The 27,089-nt window shown below is 45.9% G+C and overlaps 1 protein-coding gene and 1 long non-coding RNA gene across 2 annotated transcripts in view; one reads left to right on the top strand and one right to left on the bottom strand.

Annotated features, from left to right (window-relative positions):
• SLC38A6 (solute carrier family 38 member 6) overlaps positions 1-15,308 on the top strand; it is a 63,380-nt gene extending 48,072 nt beyond the window's left edge. The window contains exons 9-16 of the mRNA XM_079952128.1: positions 1,540-1,605; positions 8,464-8,517; positions 9,312-9,391; positions 11,145-11,245; positions 11,618-11,742; positions 13,672-13,816; positions 13,930-14,024; positions 14,447-15,308. Of these exons, the coding sequence (XP_079808254.1) occupies positions 1,540-1,605; positions 8,464-8,517; positions 9,312-9,391; positions 11,145-11,245; positions 11,618-11,742; positions 13,672-13,816; positions 13,930-14,024; positions 14,447-14,527 (747 nt within the window). The 3' untranslated portion in view covers positions 14,528-15,308. The remainder of the gene's footprint in view (positions 1-1,539; positions 1,606-8,463; positions 8,518-9,311; positions 9,392-11,144; positions 11,246-11,617; positions 11,743-13,671; positions 13,817-13,929; positions 14,025-14,446) is intronic.
• Positions 14,774-19,805, bottom strand: LOC307209010. Its single transcript, XR_013835288.1, has 2 exons — positions 19,200-19,805; positions 14,774-15,615 (listed from the first exon to the last, which is right to left on the bottom strand). It is a non-coding gene; the product is annotated as an uncharacterized lncRNA (long non-coding RNA).
• Positions 19,806-27,089: the final 7,284 nt, after the last annotated feature.

Consider the following 27,089-nt stretch of genomic DNA (forward strand, 5'->3'; position numbering starts at 1 on the left):
AGTGAAAACTTACCCCTAAGAGAATGCGCCCAAGGTTGCTGACCTTAAACGTAAAGTGAGACACATGTGTTCTTCAAGCATTCATGCGTCTGCATGCAGTTCGATTCAGGAGCACGATCTTGTATCTGCCTGTATTTATTGCTTAGAATTTAATGTAGCATTTTTATTAGTATCTGAAATTAATCAAGTGCTCCTTATTCACACTCCTTTCTGCAAACCAGTGAGGCAATAACTACAAATGAGGGTGGGGGGGGGCTTTAGATTTTAAGAAAATTACGTTCGTCAAGGTGATCTTCAATCTCCATCTCTATTGAGCCATAAACGAATGCAGAAAGTTATCTCTGGCCCTAATGAGTCAGGGGGGATTTCTTATGAATCTAGAGCCATTTTGTGTATCCTAAAGTGTCGATGTGGCACATCAGGAGCCAAGTATGGGCCCCCACCCACCATATAAACGTTTTTTATCATTATATATTAGGCTGCTGCTTGGAAATCCACATCTATATAAAATTTCCATTTGCCGCACTGGAATACTGGAAGGTGTATTAAATGCAGTTCAGTTTTCCAAACTAGTTAGTGTTTTTTGTTTTGCTTTTTGAAGCTGGAAAAATGTCGTGTTGAAATGCACACGGCGGTTTGCATATCATCTGTTGCTGTCACAAGCAGATACACTTTAATGTGTTCCGGAGGGGAAATCTTCACCAGGCATATGGAAGCAATACTTTTACATTTACTGTAATTTTCTGTGATTGGTTTCTAGGGCGAGTCATCTGTTCAGATTATTGCCTCTAAGAGAGAGAGAGAGAGAGAGAGAGAGAGAGACACTGAATATTGGCTACAGAAATGGGCTTAGCCCTGAGAGACCATCAGGCGGGTTGAAATCCCACCTGGGAGATCTTTGGCAGCCTGCTTCCCATCTTTATTATGGGAGTAACAATAAGCTACCTTGCAGGGTTGTTGAGAGTACGTATGATCTAAGAATGACAGAGATGTTCTCTAGAGTTACTAGCATATTAGAATAATGCGTAGAGAGCCCAGCATTCTGTTCCCTAATGGAACACCATTGTTTTAGATCTCCAGTCTTGCTCTCTGGACAAGTCATTATTTCCACTGCTTATTGCTACATTTTAGAGCTAAGGTGTGACTTAGCTATACTTCTGCCTAGCTCAGGGTGCAAGTCAGCATAGCGCGGAGCAGAGTACGGACACCGGGAATGAAGTCTGCTTGCACAATAAGACTTTTGCCACCCTTCCATCCCCCTGCACCCCCTAAACCTGTTCTGGATTCCTCCCCAACCCTCCAGAGCAGGCACCCCCAAACTCAACCCTCCAGATGTTTTGGGACTACAATTCCCATCATCCCTGACCACTGGTCCTGTTATCTAGGGGTGATGGGACTTGTAGTCCCAAAACATCTGGAGGGCCGAGTTTGGGGATGCCTGCTCCAGAGCATGTGAGTGGACCTCATTCTGTGCGTGCGACAACTTAGTTGAATCCTGCCCATTGTCTGCAAAGTATTAACTGTATTCTTTCTCTGCAGGTCATAATTAAAAAGTGGTCCATTCCTTGCCCTCTGCCACCAAAGCTCGCAATGGGGTTCTCCCAGGTATGCACCTTTCCTGACTTACCTGCAATATTTGATTGCCAAAGAGCTTACCACATTTAACTGTAAGATAAGTTGGTCAATTATTTTTCATTGTTTGAAATTGCACAGAAACAGCAGAAATGCCTTACATTGATGCAGTGAGATCTTTGGATCCATACAGTGATTATAGTCATATCCAAGGCTCTCATTTTATGACTGTGATGTATTTGTGAAAACTAACGTATTAGCAGCACTGCTGGAAATGTTTATGCCCTCCGCTCCTGAATGTTGCACAGCTTCAGGTTCCAGAAAAACTTGAAGTCCCAGTGTATAGTATGTATCCAATAATGTCTGCACCTTGCTGAAGCTAAGCAGGTTTGGTGTTTGGATGGGCAACTACCTGGGAACCGTGTATACCACCTTGAGTTCCATGTTGGAAGAACGGCACAGTATAAATGTCAGAAAATAGTAAATGACAGACATCTGGGTGCAGGCTATTCTGGAGGCATACATTCGTCTGTTATGAGAAGTCCATACAGAAGATTATACAGTGGTGCCTCGCAAGACGAACGCCTCACAAAACGAAAAACTCGCAAGACGAAAGAGTTTTCCGTTTTTGAGTCGTTCCGCAAGACGAATTTCCCTATGGGCTTGCTTCGCAAGAAGAAAGCCCATAGGGAAATCTCCGGGGACCTCTTTTAAATGCTGGCGGTGGGGAGCAAAGCCTTTCGCCCCCCTCCGGCCTTCAGAAGAGGTCCAGGAAGGCCGGTGGGGGCCGAAAGGCTTTGCTCCCCACCGCCAGCATTTTAAAAGTGGTCCGGGATAGCAGGGAAGCGCGCTGCGCTTTCCCGCTATCCCGGACCGCTTTTAAAATGCTGGCCATCGGGAGCAAAGACTTTCGCCCACCGCCTGCCTTCAGAAGACCTCCGCTGTCCCGGGGGCTTTTAAAATGCTGGCGGTCGGCAGCAAAGCCCTCCTGTCCCCGGAGCTTGTGGGGCGGGAGGTGGGGAGTGTTGGTTTCTGCTCTCTTCACTGTGCAGCGAAAGGCTTGTCACAAGACAATGTTTACTTTCCACAGTCTGTACTGTTGGAGTTTTTCCCACGGGAAAGGGAGGCTGGATGTGATGTACACTGGTTTCCTGTTTTTCACTGTTCTTTGCAGTTCAGTGTGTTTCTCTCTGAGCTTCAGAGGAGAGAGGATGCAGTTTTCTGCTCCGGCAGAGACAAGATGGTTTTCTGTAATCTACCAGCTTTGAAATGTAAATAAAGCGATATAGAGCATGTTGGCACGTATTCCTCATCATTCCGCTGTGCACTTGGATGCTACAAATCAACATCATGGTTATGGGCCCAGAAGTCGAATCGGGCTCCTGGCAAAGGAGCAAAGACGCAGTCATCTGATGCCGGCAAAAGGATCGGAATGGAGAGGGACGGATCGGACGGTATCTGCGCGTCAAGATGATTGATGAGGTATGTGCTACTGCTCCGGGCAGCCTGCCAGCATCTAATTAATGGCTTTATGGCTGGACTTTGAACTTTTATGTCCGTTTGCCGGAAACAGGCAGCGGCTATGGCTATGCTGGCGAAATCGAAAGTAACTTTTGGGCTGAAGCAGCTGCTGATAACAGAAGTGACGCAGCATGTTTTAAAGGCAGCAGAGAAAAAGCTGTTTTGAACTTGCCTTTGGAATGAGGCTTGAAGCAGCAGAGACGCAGCTTGTATAAAGCAGCTTGTTTAAAGCAGCAAAGATGACGCAGAAGGCTAATGCCAGAGTCATGATGGCCCTTCAGGATGCTTGTGGGATTCCCAAGCTCAACAAGAAAAATTATACGGACTGGGTTATCTATGCAGAGGCTATTCTGCGGAAAGAGGGTCTGTTTGAAGTTATTACAGACACCCCCCCAGCTCCAGTTACAGATGCATGGAAGGCTAAAGATTCCAAAGCAAGGGGAACTCTTACAATGATAGTATCCCCAGAAGAGCTCTGTCTATTGCGTGATAAGACCTCAGCCAGAGAAATTTGGCACGTTTTGAGAGAGGCTCACTTGATGACAGAAGCTGGATCTACTATGTTCTACATTAACAAGCTGCATAAGATGGCTAGCTGCAGAAGGCTGGCTGATGCAAGTGGGGAATCTGATGCCAATCAGCCACATGCTCAGCTCAGAGTAGCCTGTGATACTGCCATGATTCAGAATGAAGCAGATTGCCAGGGTGATAGCTGCATGGGAAAGGGGGAGACTTCACAGTCGTCATCCCAGAGTGCAGTGGAACCACCAGATGGCGCCAAAGCTTTGAAGGCAGTGAAATGCTACTCCTGTGGACGTCTAGGCCATATGAAGAGGGAATGCAGATATCCCAGGGCCAAGACAGAGCAGCGCAGCGAAAGCTCATCGCGTGGAAAAGGCCAAAGCAGAGGCAAAGGTCCGGTGTCCAGGACAACGCAGCCCAAAGCAATGGTCTCACGCTTCACTCCAAAAGTTGCAGAGGTCCAGAAGACGTCTAGATCTTTCTTCATTGTTGATTCGGCGGCAACCCATCACATGTGCAACGATAAGCGACTGTTCGTGTCTTTTACACCGCAGGAAGGTGCGATTCACCAGGCGGATGACCACACAATTCCCAGTAAAGGCTACGGAACTGTTGTTCTTCACAGTTTGGACTTATCGATACAGAATGTACTTTATGTTCCAGATGCCAAACATAATCTGCTCAGCGTTGGACAGCTGAATGAGCGGAACATTGACGTTTCCTTTAAGAACAAAAGGTGTATCATCACAAAGAAAAATGATTATGTATTGTATGCTGAATATGTTGATCGTTTATATGTTTTGTATTATGATGATGTTGTGCAGGATGACACTTGTTGCATTGCAGGTTCTAACAAATGTTTGCATGCAGAATGTATTCATGATTTTCATCGAAAATTTGGACATTTGGGTTTTGAGGCAGTTTCTAAAATGCCTGCCTTGGTTGAAGGTATGACTATTAAACCCTGCAGGTACCACATGAAGTGTAAGGCATGCGCAGCAAACAAGGTGAAAATGGCTGCGAAAGGTAAGGTGTCTAGTAGGCAAGCTACAGAACCATACCAAATTGTTCATGCTGATTTGGTTGGACCACTAGCGCCCTCTTTGGGAGGAAATAGGTACTTCATGGTTCTCATTGATGCATTTTCCAGGTATATTTATGTGTACAATCTCAAGCAGAAATCAGAGGCTTTTCCTAGGTTCAAGGAATTCTGTGCTTGGTTGGAAAATGTGCATGGTAAGAAGGTAAAAATTCTTTTCACAGATCGCGGGGGGGAATTCACTTCTCAGCAGTTTGAAGCTTTTCTGACTGAGAAAGGAATTCAACACGATTTGTCTAGTCCTCGCTCGCCATGGCAGAATGGACTTGCAGAACGAGCAAATCAGACATTGCTTCAAGGGTTAAAAACCTTGCTGCATGATGCAAATCTTCCAGAGAGTTATTGGGCCGAAGCTCTCTCATGTTTCACTTACAGTTATAATCGCAGGTTATCTTCAGCGATTGGTTGTACCCCCTATGAGAAGATGTTTGGCAAGAAGCCATACATCAAACACATGAAAATTTTTGGTTCTGACATGTGGATTCACTCACCACAAAACTCCAAGTTAGACAAGCGTGGTTTGCATGGTATCTTTCTAGGTTATGAGAAAGGTTCTTACAGAATAAGGATGACTGACTCTAAGACCATTAAGCTCACAAGAAGTGTTGAGTACAATGCCAAGTGGGGGGAGAATGTGGGAATTTTCCAATGTTATCCTGATGACAGTGATGAGACTGAGGATAGTCAAAAGCAACCACAGCAACCCACACCCACTGATGAAAATTCTGATTCTGAGACTGAAACTGAATCGGGTGATTCAGAGGATTTCAAGAGTGCGAAAGCCTCTATGCGACCCTCTGAAAGCTCTGATCAGGAATTGGAGGAACCATTGTTCACAATAGGTCGCTTTTCTCCTAAGAAGGAAGAGGAGAGTGTTGAAGACTTAAGGCTAATTCGCAGGTCACAAAGAACCACAAAAGGCAGACCTCCAAAGAGATTTGCTGATGAGTTTGCCAAGATAGCAGTAACAGCTGTTAAAAGCTCCAAGAAGGTATTTGAACCTTCAAGTTTCCAAGAAATCCAGGATTTGGATTCAAAGGAAGCTGAGCCATGGTTAAATGCCATGAAGGCTGAGCTTGATTCCTTGGAAAGGAACAAAACATGGGAACTTGTTCCAGTAGTTCCAGGAATGAAACTGCTTGGAAGCAAATGGGTCTTCAAAGCGAAGACTGATCAAAATGGCAAGATAGTCAGACACAAAGCCAGATTGGTAGCCAGAGGTTTTGCACAGGTACCAGGTGAAGACTATCACGAGACCTACTCACCCACAGTGAGGTATGAGAGCATTAGGCTTATGCTCAAGCTAGCTGCAGAGGAGAATTTACACATTAGTCACCATGATGTGAATACAGCTTTTCTGTACGGATCTCTAGATGAATCACTTTATATGCTTCCACCTGATGGCGTACAGGTAAAACAGGGATTTGTTTGTGCTCTGAAAAAGTCCCTTTATGGTCTCAAACAAAGTGCACGGTGTTGGCACACAAAACTCACTGAGGTATTGTTTTCTCTAGGTTTTAAGCAAGGGAAAGCTGATCCATGTGTATTTGTCAAAGAGGAGGGGCAAAAGAAACTGTATTGTTTGTTTTATGTTGATGATCTTTTATTCTTTTGGAAAGATGTCACAATGTACAATAACGCCCTAGCTCAACTGAAAGAACACTTTGACATGAAAGATCTTGGTGAGGTAAACAACTACCTATCTCTGGAAATAGAGAGAGATCAAGGTGGTAACATTTTAGTTCACCAGTCACGGAAAATTGCTGATGTATTAAGCAAACTAAACCTGATGGATGCTAACCCTGTAGACACACCGATGATAACAGGTTATCAGGTAGATGACACTGAAGAAGCATTTTCTGACACTACACTGTACAGAAGTGTGCTAGGCAAGCTAAACTTCATTGCCAGATGTTCAAGACCAGACATTGCTGTTAGCTGTAATTTGCTAAGCAGACAAGTCAACAATCCTACTGTTAAGGATTGGAAAGCTCTGAAACGCATAGCGCGGTATTTGAAAGGCACTATGCATTACAGACTGAGATTTAACAATCAGAAGTCTGGTGGTCTTGAGATATTTGCAGATGCAAGTTTTGGAAGTGACACTACAGACAGGAAAAGTACGTCTGGAGTTTGCTATATGTACAATCAGGGTCTATTTGATTGGTCATGCAAGAAGCAAACAACAGTTAGCTTAAGTACTTGTGAAGCTGAACTGAATGCACTGTCTTATTCACTCAAAGATTGTGAATGGTTGTTACAATTGTGCAAAGACATGAAAATTCCTGTCAAATGTCCAATCCAGGTTTACCAGGACAACAAAGCATGTTTGGCTTTGCTGAATTCTGAAGGTTGTAAGCAAAGCACGAAGCACTTGCAATTGAAGGTGCAACATGCTAGGGAACGTATTCAGAAGGGACTCGTAACAGTGTCCTATATGCCAGGTAATGAAATTCCTGCTGATGTATTGTCCAAGATTGTATCAAGGGATCAACACTGTACCTATGTGCAGAAGTTGGGTTTGTACTGATATTGTACGAACACGCTGCCCAGTGGTGTTCACAGAAAGGGGGAGGATGTTGGTTTCTGCTCTCTTCACTGTGCAGCGAAAGGCTTGTCACAAGACAATGTTTACTTTCCACAGTCTGTACTGTTGGAGTTTTTCCCACGGGAAAGGGAGGCTGGATGTGATGTACACTGGTTTCCTGTTTTTCACTGTTCTTTGCAGTTCAGTGTGTTTCTCTCTGAGCTTCAGAGGAGAGAGGATGCAGTTTTCTGCTCCGGCAGAGACAAGATGGTTTTCTGTAATCTACCAGCTTTGAAATGTAAATAAAGCGATATAGAGCATGTTGGCACGTATTCCTCATCATTCCGCTGTGCACTTGGATGCTACAAATCAACAGGGAGAAGGGCTTTTCTTCCCACCGCCAGCCTTCAGAACAGCCTTCTGAAGGCTGGCAGTGGGAAGAAAAGCCCTTATCCCCCCCCCCCCAGCCTTCAGAAGAGGTCGGGGGACAGACTGTCCCCGGACCTGGTCTGAAGGCGGTTTCCATAGGAACGCATTGATTGATTTTCAATGCATTCCTATGGGAAACCGTGCTTCGCAAGACAAAAAACTCGCAAGAAGAAAAAACTTGCAGAACGAATTAATTTCGTCTTGCGAGGCACCACTGTATAACCCTGAATGGATGGATTTAAAAGAGGATTAGACAAATTCATGGGTGCCAACACTGATGGCTATGTTCTGCCATCAGCAATGCTTCTGAATACCAATTGCTGGAAACCACAGGAAGGGAGAGTGCAGTTGCACTCAGATCCTGCTTGAAGGCATCTCATGAGCTTTGGGTTGGCCACTGTGAGAACAGGATGGTGACCGGGGGGGGGGGTTGTTCCACCAGCCTGATCCAGCAGGGGTCTGGTTGTGTTCTTATGCCGACATGCTTGCACTGAGTGATTTGCAAAGAAAGTTGTGCTTCTTATAATGGAAGGATGACTTTCTCCATAGTAGCTTGTCTAGGGATAAGCGGGAGGTTAAGGAAGCGTCCATACGCACATTTGCAACCATTTCTGATGTGTTTTGGGTTGTGGTGTAGTGAAGGTGCACAACTGGTGGTGCATGAGTGTCGAAGCAGTGTTACTGTGAGCTGGAGTTACGCAGTCAGTCACTGGATTTCAGAGTATTTGTTATAAAATTATGGGGTGGGAAGCCAGCCGTTGAGTCTCATTTCTTGCCTCTCTGTCCAACACAGGCCTCAAATTCTACTGAAGATTGTAAAGCAGCGCTGTTTAACTTTTCCGCAGAGGTAATCTTAAATCATCCTCTTAACAGATCACAAGAGTTTGCAAAAATGTATTTAAGCATCGGGCTAAGCCAGGGTTTCTCAGTTTGTGTGTCTCCTCGTGTGTGTTGCACCCTGCTCTGGTGTTAAAAATAATATGAGTGTGGAATTTTAACTGTTCAAAGCCCTGTCGGCATATGGCTAAAACAAAGGGTTAATTTAGAATCAGGCCATTGTCCATTTAGCTTAGCGCTGTCTACCCTGACTGGCGGTGGCTCTGCAGAATAGTTTCAGATGGGACATTCCCAGGCCTACCTGGAGATGCCAGGGAGTGAACCTGCAACTGTTTGCATGCAAAGCAGTTGCTCTTCCACTCAGCTGTGGTCCTTCCTCAGCAGCCCTTTGAGAATCTGTACAACCCAGCTCTTATTTTATTATAAACATTTGTATCCTACCTTCCCATAAAAAATGCCCAGGGTGTACGTAACAACAAAATATAACATTAAAAACAGTCATTTTTTAAAAAAAGCATCATAACTCTTGAGGGATAGTCTATGGACTCAGCAATACAGCTGCAAATAAAATGTTTTAAGTGTGTTGTAAAGTGCATTATAAAAATGTGGCACTAGATGGCGATCGTGAGCTACGGCAAATTCAATATATTTTCCACAACTTTTTTTTTTTTAAGGATTTTCACAACATTTTAAATGTGTGCCTAGATTCCACCCAGGGAGGTTATAGAAATGAGTATCAAATATTTATAGGTTGCATTTCAGCAGCGTGACTTTTCTTCCGTTTTTCATTTCTTTTTTTGGCAGAGTGCATATGCCATTCCAACGATGGCTTTCTCATTTCTCTGCCATACATCAGTATTGCCAATTTATTGCGAGCTCCAAAGGTAACATGTGATTTGTAAACACGTATCATTTTTTAAAAAATTGTTGTTGGCTGTGACTGCTGCCATTCTCAGAACATAAGCTTCCTGATTCATTTAGTGTTCATGTCCAAAAGGAATGCCAAATTTATTATATGTCTGATTCTCCCAATACACTGGACCAGTAAGCTGTCTTCCCTAACCTTGAGTCGCCAGATATTGTTGGGCTACTACGTCATTTATGAATTGCTTCCCATGAGATATCTCAAAGCAATTTACCTATGGCAGTTGCATATTTAAAACCTGTCAAAGCAATTGCGTGTGTGTGTGTGTGTGTGTGTGTGTGCGCGCGTGTACAGCGTAAAACCAACAACACATACATAAAATCAGTTCAGATCCAAGGCAGATGTTTTTGAACAGGGACTTTGCTTTTTGAGGGTTACATTCTCTCCCACCAGTAGGTACATCTCCCCATTTGTTGCCTTATTTGAATAAAACATCACCTAACTTGTGGGTTAAACCAGTGTTTCCCAACCTTGTGCCTCCAGCTGTTTTTGGACTACAATTCCCATCATCCCTTGCCACTGGTCTTGCTAGTCAGGGATGATGGGAGTAGTAGTTCAAAAACAGCTGGAGGCACAAGGTTGGGAAACACTGGGTTAAACCACAGAGCCTAGGACTTGCTGATCAGAAGGTTGGCGGTTCGAATCCCCGTGACGGGGTGAGCTCCCATTGCTCGGTCCCTGCTCCTGCCAACCTAGCAGTTTGAAAGCACGTCAAAGTGCAAGTAGATCAATAGGTACCGCTCTGGCTGGAAGGTAAACGGTGTTTCTGTGTGCTGCTCTGGTTCACCAGAAGCAGCTTAGTCATGCTGGCCACATGACCCGGAAAAACTGTCTGCGGACAAACACCGGCTCCCTTGGCCTATAGAGCGAGATGAGCACGCAACCCCAGAGTCAGTCACAACTGGACCTAATGGTCAGGGGTCCCTTTACCTTTACCTTTAACTTTAATCTCTAGCTATGCTAGCACAAAGCCTGCCTTGTTTCTCTTTACTTCTGCTCTCTGCCCAGCGAGGGACCAACGTATTTCACTTCAGGCTGGAAACATATCTGCGTAATTGGTAGACTTTCTGGGAGGTATTCAACGTAGCACTATAGCAATCATTCCCTCAGCATAAGCATTTCAACTTAACAGACCGAGCAATTCCCTCTCTCTTCCCACCCCGCTGTTCTGAGGGTTATCTTGCGCCCCACCCCCAGGGGCCAATGGGGGGGGGGAGAGAGGAGAAAGCCCCATTGCACTAGTGGAAAAACTTGCATTGGCTTCTGCTGGTGGGTCTTGTTAACTGCATCTGGTCCTATGTTTCAAAAAATTACCTGTCAGCCATCGTTTCTAGGTGTGTCCTGAGACCTGCAGGATCTAGCAGAGACTGTCTGTACTCTCCCTCTTCAATCTAAGTCTGGATGCAGGCAGTTTTGTTATTGTTATTTTTGTTTTGTTCTCTTTCCTCCCCGCCCCGCTTTGTATATCATCTTCCCTGATAAAGAGTTCTTGAGAACTTGAAAGTGTGCACGTTACTAATTAAGATTTGACAGTTTTCAATCCCCTGAAGATTCAGAATTGTTTCACGGTTTTAGTGGTAGGCCAGCCCAGAAACCTGTTTCATATGCGCATTGGGAAGATGTGAAACAGTCAATAGCAACTTTCCTGCATTTTCATACTCCTCCTCCTAAAGTCTTAAATAATGTCTTATTTTTTCTCTCTGTGTTTGTAGTCCATCCAAAAGCAGGATGCAGAAGGTAGCCAACACTGGGATTAGCCTGAGCTTTCTGGTTTATTTTGTGTCAGCACTATTTGGATACCTCACTTTTTATGGTATGTTTTTAAAGTATTAATTCCTGTTTCTTCATAAGTGATGGCGCAGGCCTGTGCAATCGTGTGACCCACTAGGTTTAACACTGTCTTAAAAGTGGGGCTGGGGCTGCCATCCGTTTGAACAATCTAAAATGTGCCAATATCTTTTCTGCAATTGCTCTTTGCAGGTTTAAAACAGTAGTGGGCAGTTTTTCAGGGAAGCTTGTATACTCTGACTAATTTTCACCTTAAGAACCCCTGCTTACTTGCCAGCAATCTCGGAACAGTTTAAGAACCCCTGCAAAAGCACGAGCCTGCTGTTTATTGTATGGGTGGGGTCCAATTCAGATTGCAGCTTGCAATTTTAATAACCTTTCCCCTCCAAAATTTCAGACCATGTGGACTCAGAATTGCTGCAAGGATACAGCACGTATCTGCCCCATGACACTGTAATCATGACTGTAAAACTGGGCATCCTCTTTGCGGTGCTGCTGACGGTGCCCCTAATCCACTTCCCTGTAAGTATTGCAAAAGACCTGATTGCTGGCCCAGCAAAAGTGGCTCCCTTAATTATTTGCAGGCCCCTCCATCCTAGTCTTGGCTGTCTCATCCATTTGTCTTGCGGTGGATCAGAGTGCTGTGCTTGTGTATGTTCCGTTAACAGCGGCAAAGGAACAAGGCCTAAACCGCTAAGCTAATTTGTGCTTTCTTTCTTTCTTCTTCTTTTTTAACGAGTTTTAGATCTGAGCTGACTCACAGCGTTGCTTGCAGTTTGCAGAATGTGGCGTTCCTAAAGTTTATTTGGTTTGATTTTTTTTTGGTTTTGTTTCTGTTTTCTTCATATTTGGTTTTCAAGCAAGCGTGCATTTTAATGTAAATAGGAGTCAGCAAGAAGTGGCCTTTGCTAATGATTTCCTGCAAGCAAGCTCAAAACGGATCTTCCTGACATGGAGTTTACTTTAAGTTTTTAACAGGGATTGTAGAAAACCACAAAACTGCTGCTGGCCGCAGCCATTTCTGAAATCCCCCGCTGTATTGGGGCCAAACTAGATGTCACACAGTTGTATATAACATTGGCTCCAAACCTCTTTAAAAAAATGAATAGCGTTCCTGGGAGGTGGCTGCACATTTGATTAGAGTATCAGCCGAGGGAAATGCTGTGCTTCACTACTTATTCAGACTCCTGAAAGCTGTTTTCTCCTCCTTTCCCCCCCTTTGTTTGGAAAAGCAGATAAGGAGCACTTGAGCAAGAAGAGTGCAAGTGCTCTTATGGCCAACTCACACATTATGTAGTAACAAGTCCAGGATTCCCACCAGGGGTGCCATCTCCTGGGGGCTGTGCCCTTTGCTCCCCCATTATTTTGGGAGGGCGCCACCCCACCCCCCGAGTGTCCCAAAAAATCAGCGGGTGGAGGAGGTTGAATGCGGAGCAGAGCACAGCATGGCTTCAGGGACTGACTCCTTCCTCTCCTCCTGTCACAAAGATGAAGGAAGGTCACTTCCGGTGACAGCGGCAGGAGGAGGAGCTACTGGCCATTGAAGCTGCCACCGTTCTCAGCTCCTCCCCCGGCTCCTCCCAACGTCCTGAAGTTCCACATGTGATGTCAGCCCCGCCCCCTGGCAAATCACCCTTGCCTCTGTTTACAACCTAGTATATACGCAGGTGGCGCTGTGGGTTAAACCACAGAGCCTTGCGCTTGCCGATCAGAAGGTCGGCGGTTCGAATCCCCGCGATGGGGTGAGCTCCCGTTGCTCGGTCCCTGCTCCTGCCAACCTAGCAGTTCAAAAGCACGTCAAAGTGCAAGTAGATAAATAGGTACCGCTCTGGCGGGAAGGTAAACGGTGTTTCCGTGCCCTGCTCTGGTTCACCAGAAGTGGCTTAGTCATGCTGGCCACATGACCCAGAAGCTGTACACCGGCTCCCTCGGTCAGTAAAGCGAGATGAGCGCCGCAACCCCAGAGTCGGTCATGACTGGACCTAATGGTCAGGGGACCCTTTACCTTTTTTATATACCCAATAGGGAACTGCAGCTAATCATGGCTCCCACACAATTTATGTGTAATGTGTTAAGATATCGGTTCTTAGTGCAAATTGACAGTCTTTGGTGAGCAACAATCCAGATGCCAATTTTGTGCTTTGCTTTGCTTTGTTTTGTGGGGATTCAGTAATTGACAGGATTCAATTAAGTTATTAAGTGTGGAAGAAGGTCCACTTGCACGGCAGGCCTTGCCCCCTATTCTGCCTCCCCTAAATGTACTCTGGGGGGTGGGGGTGGGGAACCCAGAACAGGTTTAAGGAGTGCACAGGGAAGTTGCATTGTGCGAGTGGACCTTGTTCCATGCATGCAATACCCCTCTTAGCGCTACGTTGAATTCCACCCAATGAACTTCAGATTTATTTATTACTGGTCTGATAGGCTTTTATTTTTCTCCTTTGAATTCCACAGGCGAGGAAGGCTGTGATGATGGTGTTTTTTTCACATCTTCCTTTCTCCCTGATCTGCCACATTCTTGTCACTTTGGCACTCAATGCGACAGTTTTCTTGATTGCCATGTATGTGCCTGACATCAGACACCTTTTTGGAGTGGTTGGTAAGTTTGTGTGCTTTCATCTTCCCCAATCCTATATTCTAAAAAAATCTGCATGCAAGCCTCACCTGACTAAATAACTAAATAACTCCCCCGCTCCCGCCATCTTTTTAAAGGCTCAACCACATCCACCTGCTTGCTCTTTGTATACCCTGGGCTGTTTTATCTGAAGATTAGCACAGAGGATTTTATATCGAGACAGAAGCTTGGGGTAAGATGCCAACCTAAGTTCTTTGTTTCGGAATGCTAATGTGGAAGGTACTTAAAGCAGTTGCTAAAGCTCATGGCCCTCTCTGACTTGTGCCCCCCCCAATAGCAGATCATATGCAATTATGTCTAGCCATTACTGTCTTGGAGATCACTGCAGCCTTACCCAGTTAAAAGGGCAAATTCTTTGGTGTAATCGTTTCCTAACCCACAAGTGCAGTTTTTGTGAATAGATGTCTTATTCTCAGTGATGTCTGCATACCAATGAGAGGTTTTTTATCCTGTTTGTTTCAATTGAAACCATTTAAAAGCCTCTACCACCTAAGAGGTAAAACGATTTTCTGTCCACCACTCTGTATGTGTAACAGAAGAGTAAATTGGTTTCTCTTGCTTAGGATTAAACCGTTTGTGTGATTTTCTTCACAGGCATGTGCACTGCTAGTTCTTGGCCTCTTGTTTGGTATTGTCAGTTTAGTACTGATCATTTATGATTGGATTCATCAGTGAAATAATCCCTGCCACCTTTGCAGCAGCCCAAATGATCATTTCCGGCTATGTCTAAAGCAAAATCACTCAATTGGATGTCAGAAAGAGACTGTCTGGGGCTTTGAAAACCACCACAAACCAAACTCCCAACCAATTACCTCTTCATTCTCCAAAGCAGCCTTTGTGATCCTGCACACTTATGCTGGAGCTAGAGAAGATGGAGGATTTCCACAGTTCTTCCTCTCTCCCATTTTTTTTTTTTTTAAATTCCTGCATGTAGTAGCTAATGAAATCAAGCGAGGAAACTTGGAGCCCAATGGCCTTGTGTTAACATTGCCTAGATCTGGTCTTAGGTGCATAATGGGACCTAGTGGAGATTGCAGCGTGTGAAGATCATTTGTGAAATGCTCCTTGCCGATTAGTGAATAATCATGTGTCTCGTGTCAAAACGTGGAATCGTTATGGCTGAAATCCAGCAAGACAGGTGGTCTTCTCGGAAGGTTGGTTGAAAATTGCTGAAATCTTTCTACACCTGTTACTGTCAGTTTCACAGAAACAGCTTGCAAACTCTCTCCAATCTTCTTCCAGAGCTCTTAGATTTGCAGATCGAAATCAGGCCTGGTCTTAAGTTTGATTAAAGCCTGCCATATGAGACAATTTACAGTTCAACAGAGGAGTAAAATATGATGGTGAAATTACTCCGCCTTGCCAACGTGTCCTGACTTCATAACTGAACTGTAAAATATGTATCGTTTTATACTTCAGTGCAATTAATGATAAAGTTCCCATTTTATGAATCATCCTTAATGTCAATACAGACCTAATTCAAACCATATGTATTAAATTGACATGGTACAGTCCTGTCATACGTCTATGGCACTTCAGAATTCACATATAACTAGGTTGGGGGGGGGGTACCTCTAATTTCTCAATACCTCCCTGCTTTTGAAAATGTTACACATCAAGGAGAAGGTGGTTTGGGGATTGGGGGTGGTGGAGAAGAAAGCAGGATTAGAAGCTTTCTGCAGCAGAGGAGAGCAACTAAGATGATCAAGGGTCTGGAAACCAAGCCTTATGAGGAATGGTCAAAGGAGCTGGGTATGTTTAGCCTGGAAAAGAGGAGACTGAGAGGAGATAGGATGATGAAGAACTAGAGTTTGGCTTTGATATCCCGTTTTATCACTACCCTAAGGAGTCTCAAAGCGGCTAACATTCTCCTTCCCCTTTCTCCCCCACAACAAACACTCTGTGAGGTGAGTAAGTCAGAAAGATTTCAGAGAAGTGTGACTATCCCAAGGTCACCCAGCAGCTGTATGTGGAGGAGCAGGGAAGCGAACCCAGTTCACCAGATTACGAGACTACCGCTCTTAACCACTACACCACACTGGCTCTCATAACCATCTTCAACTATCTGAAGGGCTGTCACATGGAAGATGGAAGCTGGAGGGAGGTAGTTGGCTTCAAGTTATAAGAAAGGAGATTCCAACTAAACGTCAGGAATTCTTATTGACAGTAAGAGCTGTTTGTCAGTGGAATGGACATCCTCATGAGGTTGTGGACTCTCCTTCCTTGGAGATTTTTAAGTAGAGGTTGAATAGGCATTTAAATGACCCCTCAGGTCCCTTCCAGCTTGTATGATTCTATATGAAGGGGTCTCTTTCTAGGGAAGCACTTTCAAGCAAGACAATTAGACAGTATCTAGAAGATCAGCCAGCTTGAATTGGTGCTTGCTAGATCTTTTGGGAGCTGCAATCAGAAACATTTAGAGGACACCAGTTTTGGGGAGGCTGGTCTATTGCAAAACTAGGACTGCATCGCTTCAAAACCTTCCAAGTTCGATTTGGTCCAAACACCGCATTCATTGAAGTTTAGAAAACTAGGGACTAGGAACATAGGAAGCTGCCTTATGCTGAGTCAGATCATCTAGCTCAATAGAGTCTACACTGACTGCCAGCAGCTCTCCAGAGTTTCGGGACAGGAGTTTTGTCTCAGCCATATCTGGAGATGCCAGGGATTGAACTGCCACTGAGACCTTCCCTTAATTTACATGGCTGAAATTGCATAGCCCAAAATGGAATATGTATTTTGAGTCAGTTTTAAAGAAGAGAACAGAAGGAACTGTGTTAAGGGAGAATTGGGTGCCATTGGAGAAAGTAATGTGGTGGCTGGGAGAAGATTTTATTAAAATAGAGGCCGAGCAGCCACCCTGAACCTCAAAGCAAGACAAAGGGGAAAGAGTCACCCAAGAATTAGCGTTCCTAATACTTTTATTCATTAAAATATTGATATTCCTCCTTTAGTGCCAAAGGGCCTTCATTGTGGGTGACAAAAAGAAATGCAGCAATTAAAGACAGCAAACTTAAAAAAATTAAGCAGCAACCATCAAATAAGCAGCAAAGCCAAAATCACAAGAGGGAGCTGAAGGGTACCTTAATGACGAATGGGAAAAAGTCTCCTCCACAGTCAGAAGGCTTAAAAAGACTTGGGGAAAATATACAGCCTGCCCCCTGCTCCTAGAAAGCTAATAGCGAAAGGGCAGGCTGCACTTCCCCAGGGAGAGAGTTCAGGACCCCTGTAGAAAAGGCTTTGTTGCAAGAGATCCTGCACCGTAACAGAGGGTGGAAGCTGTACCTGGAATTTAATCGGGGAGTGCGCCCAAAGCTTTTCATATACATGATCTCAATAATCCTTACAGCAATTCTGTTAGGTAGGTCAGAATTATTGTCCTTCCACTCTCATACCTGCATGAAATGAATGTGGTTGGCACCAAAATATGGTGGCCAGTATTGGATAAAATTGGTATTGTTATGATGAGGCTGCTGTGGGAATGATATTGGAAAATCACACACACACACACACACACACACACACACACACATTCTCTCTCTCTCTCTCTCTCTCACACACACACACACACACACACACACACGTACCTCGGGTAAGTACTTAATTTGTTCCGGAGATCCGTTCTTAACCTGAAACTGTTCTTAACCTGAAGCACCACTTTAGTTAATGGGGCCTCCCCCTGCTGCCGCGCCATCAGAGCACGATTTCTGTTCTCATCCTGAAGCAAAGTTCTTAACCTGAAGCACTATTTATGGGTTAGCGGAGTCTGTAACCTGAAGCGTATGTAACCTGAGGTACCACTGTGTGTGTGTGTGTGTGTGTGTGTGTGTGTGTGTGTGTGGTGTGCATGAGTGTTCCAGAGGGCAGGAGAATATTGCCTCCTTGAGTTCTGAAAAGCGTTAATTAACAGTGTCACAAACGTGGGAAAACTATCTTGATTTGTAAACACCACTTCTATTGTGTTTATGCCAAGGGGGGAACCTCCAGATTAGCTATGCTGCGAACACTTCTGGGCAAAGCCAATATTATTCATGGAGTAGAAACAACAACATTTTCCCCTCTCTCCCCCGAAATCGTCCCAAGGGATGGTTTGTATTTTAAACCGAGAGAGCCTTTCATCTGTCTTGAAAATCGTATGCTCAAAGGAAGCGAGTTTCTCCAGAAAATAGGAGCTTAACATGAAATTATGACATTAAACCTTATACTGGAATGGCAAGAATTCAGAGTGCGGAGTTCCTCATTATTTCCAGATGGATGGAAGGACTTTAATTTTGGCTGAGAGCTTACAAAAGCACCCCTGCCTCCAGAGCACTCCTGCCTGCGTGCTGGAACTTCCTGCCAAAAGCACAAAAAAACCCTCGATGCCCCAGGTCTGCTGTGAGATTTCTCCACTCCAAGTTGGACGACCTTTTGCTTCCCTTACAGGACTTGCACCGTCTGTCAATAGGTGTGCCTCTCCTTGAGGACTTGGCATGCGCAAGATCTAGCCATGGGCTAAAAGCACTTTTAAAATAGCCTGGAGATCTGCCTCGGATTTGGCAGCCTAGATGGAAGCCAGCACTTCAGACCCACAGCGGCTCTCGTTCTCCCCTTGCCTCCACCATTCCTGTTCACAAAAAAGGTTAAAACGAACATTCACATTGCCAATAAAAGACAGGTGTTAAAAACCAAACTGTAATTAAAATCAACAGTGAGCTAAAAGCATTCAAATTACATGTCAACTCCTACATGTCTGCATAAGGCTGGCCTGAACAGAAACGTTTTTAGCAGCTGTCAGAAACAGTACAAGGGATGGCAAATGGCTGGTGTCACTAGGCAAGGAGTTCCAAAGTTCCAAACTGATTTAAGGTTTCATTGCAACCAGGCAGTACGTGCTTTGTTTTCTCGCATAAAGGTAAAGGGACCCCTGACCATTAGGTCCAGTCGTGGCCGACTCTGGGGTTGCAGCGCTCATCTCGCTTTATTGGCCGAGGGAGCCGGCGTTTGTCCGCAGACAGCTTCCGGGTCATGTGGCCAGCATGACTAAGCCGCTTCTGGTGAACCAGAGCAGTGCACGGAAATGCTGTTTACCTTCCCGCCGGAGTGGTACCTATTTATATACTTGCACTTTGACGTGCTTTCGAACTGCTAGGTTGGCAAGAGCAGGGACTGAGCAACGGGAGTGCACCCCGCTGCGGGGATTCAAACCGTCGACCTTTCGATCGGCAAGCCCTAGGCGCTGAGGCTTTTACCCACAGCACCACCCGCGTCCCGTTTTCTCGCATACACACCCTGTAAAAAAAGATTCTTCACTGGTGTGGAAGCCAACTCACATGCACTAGAATATAACATAGTCTTAAACGCTCACTTCGTAGCCTTGACAAGTGGTCTTCATCACCCCTTCCTTTCCCAGGATCTCTTAATTCTCCAGATTCACAGGCTTAGCTCTGCAGTTATTCTCAGCTGTCTTGGTCTGTGCGATGAAATTCCTAAATAGATAACAGATGGCAAAAACGCACCTTGTGCAAAAAGTGAAGACAGCTGTAAATCAATGATTACTTGTTGCCTTATCCCCCAGGGCCTGATGAGGCATCCCCCTTTTTTCTGAAGTCCCTGGAAATTTTCCTTCTGTTCTTTTTTCCCCTCTTTCCAAAAAAGGATCAGATCTGTCAACATTGCTTGTTCATAACATCTTGGAAAGAGGAGCTGAACTGTAGAGCAGTCTTGAAATTCAGGGTGCATGAAGCTTAGCTAGAAGCACATAACAGGGTTCCTTCTGATACGGGTGTGAGCTCTCAAGGATTGACCAGACAGTTTGTGAGACCCTAAAAGTTAATATAGAAGCCAGAGAAAATGCAGTTTGTTAACTTCCATTTGCACCCAATATAGGATGTTCCAGGACTTAACTAAATATTCTTGGCTGGCAAAGGAAGAACATAATCCACTACTCCAGGGCTGAAGAATTTGAGGTCCTCTAGATGATGGACACGGGTGGCACTGTGGGTTAAGCCACAGCACCTAGGACTTGCCGATCAGAAGGTCGGCGGTTCGAATCCCTGCAACGGGGTGAGCTCCTGTTGCTCGGTCCCTGCTCTTGCCAACCTAGCAGTTTGAAAGCACATCGAAGTGCAAGTAGATAAATAGGTACCACTCTGGCGGGAAGGTAAACGGCGTTTCCGTGTGCTGCTCTGGTTCACCAGAAGCGGTTTAGTCATGCTGGCCACATGACCCGGAAGCTGTACGCTGGCTCCCTCAGCCAATAAAGCGAGATGAGCGCTGCAACCCCAGAGTCAGTCATGACTGGACCTAATGGTCAGGGGTCCCTTTACCTTTTTAGATGATGTACTCCTGACTCCTGTTGACTTCCATTGCTCTTCCTGCATTTTAGGGAGGTTGGACCAGATGACTCTTCCGACTCTTCAATCCCATGCTTCTATGATTCAGTGCTGGACCATTGGCCGTGCTATGGATTTTATAGAACTTGGGTGGCAGCCAAGTAATGTGTCCTGTCAGAGGAAAGATATACACGTGCACGTGAACTTCCCCCACCCACCCCACCTCTCCTTCCTCTCTGTACCCTCTAAATATGATCCAGGGTTCCCCAACCCTTTAGAGCGGATTTCGAAAGAGCATGGGACATGCATGGGCGGAGGAGAGGGATGGAAAGCTCTGTTGCACAGGCGTAAATCCTTGCGCTGATGGGATGTGTTAGCTGGATGCCACCTCTACAGTCTCAGTAGGACCGTAGAGCTTTCCAGTCCCAATAGGACCAAGTCTTGCCGGTCAGATTCCAACATGCTCTACCAGCTCACTGGTATTATGCTATGTGCTGTTGTTCTTTGTGGGGGATATATATATATATATACAGTGGTGCCCCGCAAGACGAACGCCTCGCAAGACGGAAAACCCGCTAGACGAAAGGGTTTTCCGTTTTGGAGGCGCTTCGCAAAACGAATTTCCCTATGGGCTTGCTTCCCAAGACGAAAATGTCTTGCGAGTTCCTGCGGGGGTTTTTTCCCCTCCCCCCCCTTTTTCTAAGCAGCTAAGCCGCTTATCAGCTGATCCACTAAGCTGATATGCCGCTAAAAGCCGCTAAACCACTAATAGCGCTAATCCACTAAGCTGTCAGTGGGCTTGCTTCGCAAGACGAAAAAACCGCTAGACGAAGAGATTCACGGAACGGATTAATTTCGTCTTGCGAGGCACCACTGTGTGTGTGTGTATGTGTGTATATATATATATATATATATATATATATATGGGATAGACACAGCTGCCTGCATTTTTCGATTCTCCTTGGAGAATGTGGCTATGCACCCTCTTTTTTTCGGAGGCGCTGACATGCTGAGCTTCAAAATTTTGCTGCTGCCACACCACTGTTTTTGTTGGCTGCATAACTCTCGGCTATCAAGATGTGAAAGTTCCCTGGCATAGAGATCCAACGATGGGAAAAAGCTTAACCTGCTGTTTTCTGCCTCTTACGCAGCTGTTGGAAGATTGAAATAGACCTGCCAGGGAAGAAAAGAAGAAAACCTCTTATGGCCTGAAGGCACTTTAGGCCAAAGCCTTATTCCTGCTAAGCAGGTCTTGGTCTGGGAGACCACTGGGTTTACACAGCTTTGGATTCTGTGATGGAAGAAAGGTGGGGTATAAATGTCAGAAGATAAAGAACCATAAGCCCTTTCTCAAAGCTCCCTCAGTTTCTATATTTTTCCATGCCCCACCCAATATTCTTTACAATCCCACACCAGTTTCCATTTTTTATAGAAGCAAATACTAATGAAAAACCAGCAGCATTTTGGTGCAAATTTATCCTAAAGCACACATCTTTGTGTGCATTTCCCCCCAATATACACATTTTCTGAAAGCAATTTTCCCTTACCGAATACATTTTTGTATGCTATTTTCTCCAATAGATGCATTTTTATGCATACTATGTCACCCCAGTATACGGCTCTTTGTACGCATTACTTGAATGGTGAATGATGCTACAACATTCTGGGAAGTGAGAATTTCAAAGGATGGCTGCGTTTCAGTTTGAATTAGCTAGGTTTGCTTAGAAACATAGAGCCAATTTTCTCTCCTGTCACTACATGAAATAGAATGTACTAATTTGGTTGCATTTAGGATTTCTCTGTGGCCCCCATTTTTCCCTGGACTGGTTCCTGCACCTTTAAAAGAAGGAGTAATAATAATAATAATAATAATAAGGAATAGGAATAATAATAATAATAATTTTTTTTATTTATATCCCGCCCTCCCCAGTCGAAGCCGGGCTCAGGGCGGCTAACAACAATAAAATAATACAACATTCTAAAATCATTTCATTATAAAATTAATTCAAATCAAATTGATGGCAACCATTGGGCTAGAGTTCTATGAAGATTGCCAAAGGAGGGAGTCAGGCTGTGCCCTGGCCAAAGGCCTGGTGGAACAGCTCTGTCTTGCAGGCCCTGCGGAAAGATGTCAAGTCCCGCAGGGCCCTAGTCTCTTGTGGCAGAGCGTTCCACCAGATTGGAGCCACAGCCGAAAAAGCCCTGGCTCTGGTTGAGGCCAGCCTAACCTCTCTGTGGCCTGGGACCTCCAGGATGTTTTTGTTTGAAGATCGTAAGTTCCTCTGTGGGACATAACAGGAGAGGCGGTCCCGTAGGTACGAGGGTCCTAGGCCGTATAGGGCTTTAAAGGTTAAAACCAGCACCTTAAACCTGATCCTGTACTCCACCGGGAGCCAGTGCAGCTGGTATAGCACTGGGTCAATGTGATCCCGCAGTGAGGACCCCGTAAGGAGTCTCGCCGCAGCATTCTGCACCCGCTGGAGTTTCTGGGTCAGTCTCAAGGGCAGCCCCATGTAGAGCGAGTTACAATAATCCAGTCTGGAGGTGACCGTCGCGTGGATCACAGTGGCTAGGTCAGGGCGAGAGAGGTAAGGAGCCAACTGCTTAGGAAGAAGCCTGGCCCGTTGCTAAGACTGCAACCGGATGACACTTACCTGGGAGTTTGCCCCACTGAACGCATCGGGCCTTACCGTATTTTTCGCCCTATAGGACGCACTTTTCCCCCTCCAAAAATGAAGGGGAAATGTGTGTGCGTCCTATGGGGCAAATGCAGGCTTTCGCTGAAGCCTGGAGAGCGAGAGGCGTCGGTGCGCACCGACCCCTCTCGCTCTCCAGGCTTCAGGAAGCTATCCGCAAGCCTTGCAAGCCCGGTGGGAGTTGCTGCCGGGCTTGCAAGGCTTGCGGATAGCAGCCTGTTCTGGGGGTTGGGGTCGGGGGAAGCTCGGGCTTCCCCCGCCCCAGCCCCGCGGCTGGGAGGGGAAAATAATTTTTTTTATTCATTCCCCCCCCCCCCAAATGAGGTGCGTCCTATGGGCCAGTGCGCCCTATAGGGCGAAAAATACGGTAACTGAGTAAACATGAATGGGCGTACGAGCTCAACCGCCAGCCTACACTTCCTAGCCCTGCAAGAAAAGGAGGAGAATGGGTTGGCAATCGTAACCAGAAGCCTTAACTAGATGTCCAGACCCAGGGATGTAAAAGTGGCTCAAAATCACAGTGTTGGGAAGCTTCCTTTATAGTCTCAGTGCCTCGTTGCAGGGAAGCCCACCATTTCAAGGCACTGCCAGTAAACGAAAATCAATCATGGGCAACATCTTGGGAGACAAGCTTTTTAGAAACTGCTGGTTTCAATGGTTAGGCTCAGCCTTTGAAGTTGACACTCTGTTAAATGGAATGGAGGCAAGTCACACCTTCATGGGAGCAATATAATTTCCATCGTGCTGCCGGGCAGACAGAACGGGGCGGGGGGGGGGGACTCACACTCCAATCTACAGGTTATCTTCATTGTCCACAGATGTGGAGAGATCCCAGGCTGCACGCATAGTATGGTGTGCTATGAGGTTCCTAGTTGACCCATTCTAGAATAAATTAATTAAAGGCACCTGAAATATACTCTGAGTGGAGAGTGGATTTCATGCTCTTTATTCATCTCATAGTAGTGAGGAATGAAAGTTTCCCCAAAGTATCTTCTTTATATACATTATTTACACAATGGGCCGCACATGATTGGCTAATTCCAGGATTTTCCTGTAGGCCAATCAGATTGCGGATTCATTCCTACCTGGAGCTGGATTGGGTGGCTCCTGCGGACCAATCATACTGCTGCATTGTTCTAGGAACAATCAGACAGCTGCATTTTGGATCCTATTGTTTTAGGACCAATCAGACTGCTGCATTTTGGATCCTATTCAACTCAGTACATAACAGCACCTCACTTTTAAATAGAAGCCCTAGGATTGCAAGTAAAGGGGGGGTGTCCTGCTTGTTCTGCCTCTGCCCATTGGCTCCACTCGCAACAGTGGGACTTGACACTTTCACATGGACTGTGCAAAAAACAACAGCACACCTCCCAGGTGAATTGCAAGCTTATGTAGCCGGATGCTCCAGGTATTTGCTAGACTACAGTACCCATCAGCCCTAGCCAGAATTGCCATGCATGATGGAAGGTGTAGTCCTACAAATTCTGGAGGGCCACAGGCTCCCCAGGCTGGCCTAAGTGCATGCATCTTCCACCTGCCATAGGCATGTGGGCAGCTGCCTTTTTGTCCATGAAGTCCAGCCTTCCCTACTCTGTCTTTGTCCAGCAAGCGGGTTCATTTCTATTATTTGCCACCCAATAATTCTTGTTTTTATGTGGAGATGTTAGCTGAGATTAAACCTGGGAGCTTTTTCAAGTGGTCTTCCAATGAGTCAAGGTGACAGCCTGACAGCCAGGCGTGCAGCTGACAGCCAGGTGTGACAGTATTTCAACGCTACCTGTTGCTGAGATCCACCGAGATGGAAAAGAGGTGCCAGAGACTGCAGAATGGGCTTCTTAACGTCACATGGCAAGTTGAGGAACCATGCATTTTAACTCATCTGTGGTTCTGCTTCCAAAGCAAAACACACCTCCCTGCAGGTATGAAACTTCCATAGGGACATCTCCTTAATGTGTTAGCTTTTTATTTGCAGGGATTTTGTTTTTGCAACAAGGAGGAACATCCCAAAATGTGGGCAGCCCCCACCTGCAGCCTGAAGTGGTACATTGCACAGCCCACTCTTGTTGTTGTTGTTTAGTCGTTTAGTCATGTCAGACTCTTCGTGACTCCATGGGCCAGAGCACGCCAGGCACTCCTGTCTTCCACTGCCTCCCGCAGTTTGGTCAAACTCATGCTGGTAGCTTCGAGAACACTGTCCAACCATCTCATCCTCTGTCGTCCCCTTCTCCTTGTGTCCTCCATCTTTCCCAACATCAGGGTCTTTTCCAGGGAGTCTTCTCTTCTCATGAGGTGGCCAAAGTCTTGGAGCCTCAGCTTCAGGATCTGTCCTTCCAGTGAGCCCTCAGGGCTGATTTCCTTCAGAATGGTTAGGTTTGATCTTCTTGCAGTCCATGGGACTCTCAAGAGTCTCCTCCAGCACCATATTTCAAAAGCATCAATTCTTTGGCAATCAGCCTTCTTTATTGTGCAGCTTTCACTTCCACTTTTCACTCTTACTGTCTCAGAATTTTACCACCACATATTTATTTTTTTGCCCTTCACCCTGACAGGCTGGCTTTCTACATGCAGAGAGCTTTTTTCACATCCAAGCAGCATGTCCAAATGATGCTCCATAATTCATAGGATTTCAAGGGGGGAAACCGCATCCACCGGAACTTGACTTCGAATCAAGGCTGGTGGCAGCCCTTTCTGAATACTGAAGGTGCTTAGCCCAGCTCCCGGGCTGTTGGCAGCTTGCTCTGTGGCCCATAATACTCCTGGGCCATGCACCTGGTTTGCATTTAAAACTCATTTGCACATGATGTCACTTTTTTTTATTATCAGCCCAGGGAAGGTCGCGATGGGTCATTTGGGGAAGGCTTGCATTGTTGAGTCTCCACAGAGCCGCGGCGGCTGATGCCTTAACCATCTGACTTGCGTTTCAATTTTCGGGCATGATGTAATCTGAGGCCCGAGATTTATAATAAACCGAACAGGGAGCTACTTGCCCGGAGGCTAATCAGCCTGGTCTCGTGGAACTACTTTTCTGGAAAACGGGTCGGAAAATTGTAGCAAATGTCATGTAGCAAATCAAAGTCATGGCTGAGAGTTTGCAAAGGCTGGGAAGGTGGGTGGTTGCTTCGTGAGATGGCGGTGGGCTTTGGAGAGGCGCGGGGAGCGGTCAGCTGGTGCCGTGAAAATGTGTGTGGCTGTTGCGTGCATGCATGTTCTCAGCTCCCATATTATTGTTGGGGATTTATTATACAGTACCATTGCATCAGGAACGCGGGTGGCACTGAGGGTTAAACCACAGAGCCTAGGACTTGCTGATCAGAAGGTCGTCAGTTTTAATCCCCGCGATGGGGTGAGCTCCCGTTGCTTGGTCCCTGCTCCTGCCCACCTAGCAGTTCAAAAGCACACCAGTGCAAGTAGATAAATAGGTACCGCTCCAGCGGGAAGGTAAACGGCGTTTCCATGCACTGCTCTGGTTCGCCAGAAGTGGCTTAGTCATGCTGGCCACATGACCCTGAAGCTGTACACCGGCTCCCTCGGCCAATAAAGCGAGATGAGCGCTGCTACCCCAGAGCCGGTCACGACTGGACCTGATGGTCAGGGGTCCCTTTACCTTGTTAACATTGCATCTCATGCGGGGGTTATCTTCTGGGCATGGGGCATACACAAAAATGCATATACCCAACCACCCCCTTGGAACCACCCTCCATGCCAAGGGGGTCTTACCCACCCCCCAAGTAATGCAGAGAAGTTTTAAACTCTCCGCCTTGCTTAACTGGGCAAGTTCTGCTCAGTGTGAGGCTTCCAGGATGTTCTCAGGAGATCTTGCAGGGCCGCCTGTGTTCTCACAAGAGCATCCCAGAGCCCATGTGTGGAGCAGGACTTCTTACACAGTGGTTCTCAACCTGTGGGTCCCCAGATGTTGTTGGACTACAACTCCCATCATCCCTGAGCTCTGGCCTTGCTAGCCAGGGGTGATGGGAGTTGTGGTTCAACAACATCTGGGGACCCACAGGTTGAGAAAGGCTGACTTAGAAGCTCTGCAGGCTGGGAAAATGCAGTGCAAAAAGAGCCTTTAAGCTCTCTGCCTTGCGGGCATGTAATTTGACAATTTCAGTGAGTTTACTTTCAACCATGCAAGGTTGAAATCACACAGATTAATTCTGCATCAGATGCAGTCATACTGTATTCTGCTTTGTTTTCCCTTATGTTCAAAGTGCTTTCTCCATAAAT

Source organism: Podarcis cretensis (assembly GCF_951804945.1).
Source record: "Podarcis cretensis genome assembly, chromosome: 1".
Classification (NCBI taxonomy): Eukaryota; Metazoa; Chordata; class Lepidosauria; order Squamata; family Lacertidae; genus Podarcis; species Podarcis cretensis.